Source organism: Camellia sinensis, chromosome 14, assembly GCF_055761805.1.
Source record: "Camellia sinensis isolate YWXY chromosome 14, ASM5576180v1, whole genome shotgun sequence".
NCBI lineage: Eukaryota > Viridiplantae > Streptophyta > Magnoliopsida > Ericales > Theaceae > Camellia > Camellia sinensis.
The window spans coordinates 3499170-3505612 of NC_138974.1; the positions used below are offsets into that span (position 1 = coordinate 3499170).

The 6443-nt window shown below is 35.3% G+C and overlaps 1 protein-coding gene across 7 annotated transcripts; it reads left to right on the forward strand.

Annotated features, from left to right (window-relative positions):
• Nucleotides 1-1532: 1532 nt before the first annotated feature.
• Nucleotides 1533-5993, forward strand: LOC114262365 (putative xyloglucan endotransglucosylase/hydrolase protein 8). Of its 7 annotated transcripts, none has more exons than XR_014350190.1 (6): nt 1594-1819; nt 3010-3149; nt 4167-4538; nt 5296-5402; nt 5528-5580; nt 5684-5993. XR_014350190.1 is itself a non-coding variant. In XM_082904427.1 (6 exons), the coding sequence occupies exons 3-6, from the start codon at nt 4336-4338 to the stop codon at nt 5694-5696; spliced, it is 384 nt and encodes a 127-aa protein (XP_082760553.1). In that variant the 5' UTR covers nt 1594-1819; nt 3010-3149; nt 4167-4335; the 3' UTR covers nt 5697-5993. The 7 variants fall into 7 exon arrangements, 5 of the variants coding, with proteins under 5 accessions (XP_082760551.1, XP_082760553.1, XP_082760554.1 ...); XM_082904427.1 differs by having other exon boundaries at nt 5288-5402; XM_082904428.1 differs by having other exon boundaries at nt 1618-1877; nt 5288-5402.
• The last annotated feature ends 450 nt before the right edge of the window (nt 5994-6443 follow it).

The window sequence follows — 6443 nt, forward strand, 5'->3', positions numbered from 1 at the left end:
ATTCATCTGTTTTGCATGCACCGGGCTCGGCGCATCATACTAACTGCATTGTATTTTCAATTCCAAGTTGAATACATGTTAGTTGTAGCATTTCATATGCCATCTTAGAATAGCCGAGCCTACTATAGTTGCATTTTGCATGTGTTGCATTAAGCATTTTTGTATACTTAGGATCATGCATGATTTCTAATGTAGTTCCTATTTTGGCTTGGAGTACTCGGTAAGTTCTATGCTTTAGCATCCTCGCATGCGTGTGAGTGACTGCCATGAATAGCATGCTTACCATGAGGCTATGTGCTTATGTGATATATCTGCCTGAATGCCTGTGGGTGAAGGTTGAGTTGTTTAGATTGGAATAAATCATCGACTGTTTGTTTTAAGCCCACTAGATAGTGGCAAAACCATCTTTTCTAAACCCACCTGCGGGTGGTAAAATCTGCATTTTAAGCCTACTTGCGAGTAGCAAATCATCTTTCAAAAAAGGCAAACATGAAATGTTTTGTTCCAATTCGGGCGACTCGGTCTATACTTATATGCTGCGAGCATCACATAGTAACCTAGGCTAATAACCGGAATAAGAACACACAAAGTTTTCAAAAATTGATATCATGGTTAGTAGAGGCCGGTCTATGACCGGGCGAGCGGGGGTGCTCACGAAGTGACCTTCCCCAATCGTACCCAAGTTCCCGAGCCGAGGCAACTTTGGTGATGACGGACACGTGGCCTTTTGGCACCGAGTCAGGGTTTCCTAAATTTCCCAAAATAAAATATTTAGGTGGCGACTCTGTATCTGGCAAAGCAGTCCATGTTTGGCACTTCTTTCAAAAATCTGTTTTCTCAAAACGATTTGCCGGATTTGGACTCTTTGGTTCAGATTTAGAACCGTGACTACAAAGTCGAGTCCGAGCTGTAGCGAGGTCCCCCGCGGGCTTGTTACAGTCTCTCTCTATCTATTTCTCTCTCTGTCTCTCTCTCTATATCTATTTCTCTCTTTATCTCTCTCTCGCTTTTCACTCTGTCTTTCTCTCTCCTCTATCTGCCTCTCACTCATTTCTCTCTCTCACCACCCATCTCCTTTACCACATTCACCACTACTGCAAACACCATTCCACCACCACCATTACTTCTACTGTAGCCACTTCACCTCTACCACTACCATTACTACTACTATCGCCACCACTCTACTACCACCACTACTACTACTACTAACATTACCTCTCTTTCACCCCTGCCACTCCATTTACACTACCACTACCACAACTTCACCACTAATCTCTTTCGCCATCACCATCACCACCACCACCACCACCACCATCATCTCTTATCCACCACCTTCACTACTGCTGCCACTCATTTTCCTCTACCACAAAAAATTAGTTCATAATTTTTAGTAATAAAAAAAATAGGTCGCAGAAAAATATTTTTCATTGACTACAGAAAATTAACTTTTATTTTAGTGAAAATATTTTTTATTAAAATATATATGAAACAAATCAACCTTAATAACGGAAAGAAAATAAAAATTATTATTTATTTATTTTTATTATTAAAATATTTATTTATGATGAATTTTTTTTTTCCCCTATTTTTTCCATTCCCGCGCCCCCAAAATACCCAATCTGTTTAGAACCAAAAAAAACCCTAAATCTAATCGTCTCCCTCACATCACTCTCTCAGTCGCCTCTCTCTCTCTCTCTCTCTCACCCTCTCGTTTATCTCTGCACCGATCTCGTTCATCTCTGCACCGATCACTCTGTCACTCTCTCGTTGTTCATCTCATCGATTCGCACCGATCATCGCACCGCCGATCTACTCACAGGTAAACTCTCTCTCTCAATCTTTTTTTTCTCGGGAAAATCTCTGGTATTTCCATTCAGGTTAGTGGTTTAATCCCTGTATTTAGCTATTCTGTGATTTTTCCCTGCGTACTATCTGCTGAATTTGTCAATTTCATGTCTATAAATTAGGGCTTTTTTTTTTTTTCTTTCTCTTCTTCTTCTTCTTCTTCAATATGATCTCGATTATGGCGGCTGAGATTGTTGAATTGCATGTATTACGATGTGTTTAGATCTTTAGAGTGAATGTTTTTATTGGCCCACTTAAAAATTCACACTCAAGATTACATTATGAGGGGAGACTGTTGTAAGCCAACTAGTCTTGTTTTTTACTTACCTTCTATCTATGTAGGACTGGTATGTTTATGTAGGGGATCAATTCTTTTGCTGGGCCAGACACATGCAAAGAACACATCATATAGATACATGCCTATGGAGTTCTAAATCTTTTGCAGGGGCCATCAAGGATGTATTATTTTGGGGCTGTGATTTTGAACTATGTGGAAATTTTGTCTGAATGGCCTATTTCTTCTAAATATGGGCAGCCTGACTGTCTCTCTCCATTTTTGGGCACAGTCTCTGTTCCTTGACCATGTAGAATGTTCAACCTAGTTTTTGGCCAAACCTCTCTACCATTATGATGTCCAATTTTTCCAATCCCCACTTCAACTAGGAAATCCTTAAAAAATTTATCTTCGGGTATTGTTATTTATAGGCACTTTAAGTACCCAATTTAATTTGGTTTTATACACTCAGAATACAACAAACTTGTTGGGTAGAGTCAAATGGACAATTCAAATTGGGCAGATAAGGTTCTTAGATGATATTGAATGCTACATCCTTTGTATTGTGCATTTTACATCTTATGTTGCAAATTTCGGGTCAATTTTATTGTTTATGAAAGCACAATAACTGAAAATTGACCTTTTAGTGTATAAGTCTTACACTAGTTGTAGTATGGCCTTTATGTGCATATTGTATTCTGCCTGGTTAAGTTATATGGTTATGAAAATGTTAATTCTGCTTTCATTGGTTTCTTTATCTTAACTTCTGATTCTTAGATTCACGTCATTCTTACTTTATTTATCTTCTCCATCTATTTAACTTTTTATCTAGTACTTGTCACAAATCACCAGATTTGCTGTTCTGTGTTTAATGGGTTATGTGGTTATAGGTCGTTTGGATGGCAGGAATGAAGTGGCGGAATGAGAATTTTATTTTAAATCTCATTCATTACATTGTGACATCTGAGGACAAGAATGTAATCCCCAATTTGAGCAACAAAAAATTTGTGTTTATTTTTCAAGAAAAATGGTATGTTCCACGATGAAATTTGATCAGTTAGATTTCGGGTAAATGTTTACATGAACGAGATGGCTGGTTGCGTTGAATCCTCGGTTGGGAGAATCCTTTGCTCATATCTCCAACAAAAAAATCACATTAATATTTAAGAATAAAACTAGTAAATGGACTCATACCTAAATATATAAAATTATATGTCATTTTTTGTAAATTCCTAACCAAATCAATCACTTAAATTGAACTGACACAAATTTTATTACCAGTAATGGGATTTGTAGTAATAGAATTCACGATTCTTGTCATCCAAACATAACCTAGTAAAATTTCATATACCCCTTACATAAATAATCTAACTGAGCAAATAACACACTATTATATTTGTTATTGCTAAATTGAAAAGTAGATGTGCTATGACAATTTGAATTCTGAAGACAGCCCTATGTCCTTATACCTAGAGATAAATGATATACCTTACTGAACCAATGACAAACATGAGAGGAGTCCTCAAAGGAGGAGTAACAGTTTACATGTCATCTAGTCAACAACTACATTCAACTAAACATAGCAACAAGAATAGCACTAAACAGATCTGATCTTAAAAGTTTTATTTTGGAACTATTTTGAGATATAATACATTGCTGGGGCTTGAACTCATGCATTGTACCATAGTTGTTTCCATGGATCTGGAAAGCCTCAGGACTTCAGAGTCACAGTTTATATGTAAAAAATGAATTAAGTAAGCTACGATACTTTTATAGCTAATGCTTTGAGAGTAATGCAACAAACAGAGCCTAAATATTTTTCTCCTTTTATATGGAAAGTTAGTGTCAGTTTTGATTCAGTTGACTTATTCATTTATGAAGACAGTTGATCATTTACTGGTTTGAAGGGGAATTAATTATCTTAATGAACTACCTACCTAATCTTGGTGCTAGTACTATTTACAGACTATGGTTGTGATAAAATGATACGATTGATTTATAGCTTTAAAAGGGACTGCAGTTATATTCTGACATTTTTGCTTCACAGATTCAAGGAGGTGGAAACACTGGGAATGCGTTAACATGTGCAGCTCGTCTGGGTTTAAAACCAAGGCTGATTTCGAAGGTCTGTCAATCAACCTGCAACTATGGTAAAAATGCATGAGTTCAAGCCCCAGCAACTATGGTACAATGGATGAGTTCAAGCCCCAGCAAAAATGTGCTCGGAGAACGGGGCGGGGCCGACGAGAGATGAGTTGGATATTGAGTTTTTGGGGAACAGAACAGGGCAGCCGTACCTCATTCAGACCAACGTTTCCAAGAATGGAACTGGAAACCGAGAGATGAGGCACCAGCTTTGGTTTGATCCCACTGAGGACTTTCACTCCTATTCTATCCTCTGGAATTCTCACCAGATTCTGTGAGTCTCTCTATTAATTCATTGATTTGTTACTACTATTTTTTTAACTTCAAATTGTCAAAGACTTGCACCATATAATTTATTTCTCTCTAGTCCACATTCCGGGTATAACAGTTCAGCCCAACACATTATGCCACCTACGTTATATTTTTTTGTAAATCAAAGTTTTAGGTTTTGTTGACTTATTAACCCATCAAATATTGGGTTGAAAATTTTTTGTTGGATCTAAAATTAGGTTTGGAAATAGGTAGATAAAATTTGAACTATTACCTTTTAAAAAATATTGACGTGGCGAGCATGAGGTGCTCAAACTAGACATCCAATTCGGGTAGATTACCTTTCTTATTGGCATTCACGAGACAATAATACTACAAACTTACAAAAAATGTGTAGAAAAATATGCAAAATTTGAATTATATTAATCCTGGGTGTAGCCTATTTAATAATATAATACTAAGGTTTAAATCTATACTACACATTTAAATTTTGAGCAATGTCGTAACATTCCAAGGTGGATGTTTGACCCCTAGACTAATAAGGTTGATAAATACCTAAACAGAATCTAACTCAATTCATAAATGAATTACACCTCCATAACAGTAGCTTAATCTGAGATCAAGTTTAACCAAGCATCAATCTATGGTCAATAAGTTGCTAGTAAGAAATACAACGCAAATCCCTTTATTTTTATTTATGTTTTTTATATGGTTTCAAAGCGCGGAAACAATATTTTCATATATGGGTAAAAGTTTCGTAGATCTTGCTGGGTTCAAAGCATGGAAACAACATTTCCATACATGGTGGATGGTACTCGTGCACACACACGCCTTTCCCACTCCCACCAGACATGAAAAAATTCCCCAGGTATATTACAATAAGAGTTTATTACACTATTTTGGACTACATTGAATTCCATTATTATTATTATTATTATTATTATTATTATTATTATTATTATTATTATTATTATTTTTTTTTTTTGTGAGCAGAGAAAGCTTTGGTTTCTCCAATTGAGAGATATGCAGTTGTTCCTGATGACAACGTAAGTGTTCTTTCCACAGTCTTCATTGTCTTCATTACTGGTGTTTAAATAGTTGGTTTCTCCAAAAGATTATAATTTGCAACTGTTATCTATTTATTTGTAGGTCAAAAGGATAAATTTTGCCGAGGGGAAGATCTGATTCTAGAAGTAAGGAACTTGGAGCTTGATTTTTGAAATAGGCTCAAAATTGAGATCTTGTTGGAAATTTTTTAATTTTTGTAAGAGCATTTAAATATCCAATGTGCTGATTGGTGAATTTTAGATTTTATTTTATTATTTTATTTTTTTTTAGAATTTGGGTGAATTTTATAATTTAAATATGCTTTTATGAACATGTACAGTTTAATTGTTCTTTGTAAAATATTGAATTTGATGGTTTGATCAATTTAAATTTTTATTTTTATTTTTTGTTATGATGTTTTTGTGAATAGAATGTAAATAATCAGCTCTTAGAGAGACGGCACCACCGTCGGAAAAAATAGAAAATTTTAATATTTTTATTAATTTTGTTACAGGTTTTACTTTTTGCGACGACATTATATTGTCGCAAAAAATAGAAATTTTATTATTTAAAATAGAAATTTTATTATTTTTTAACATTTTTTGCGACGGCATTACACTGTCGCAAAAAATAGAAAATTTCATATTTTTTATATTTTCTGCGACGGCACCACACCGTCGCAAAAAGTAGTGTTTTTTTTTAAAAAAAGACTATTGGCGACGGTATTTTTTGCCGTCTCAAATAACATTTTTAGCGACGGTAAAATAGGGCCGTCGCAAAAAAGTCAAGAAATTTCAAACGTTATTAGCGACTGCACGGTGCCGTCGCAAAAAGGCAAAAATGCCGTCGCAAAACATTAGCG

Bases quoted from the DNA above. Each gene is read 5' to 3' on its own strand.
- LOC114262365 (XM_082904425.1), top strand. From the start codon at position 4,336: ATGTGCTCGGAGAACGGGGCGGGGCCGACGAGAGATGAGTTGGATATT. The intron at 4,539-5,287 runs GTGAGTCTCTCT...TATGGGTAAAAG, and splicing joins TGGAATTCTCACCAGATTCT to TTTCGTAGATCTTGCTGGGT. The intron at 5,403-5,527 runs GTATATTACAAT...TTTTGTGAGCAG, and splicing joins GACATGAAAAAATTCCCCAG to AGAAAGCTTTGGTTTCTCCA.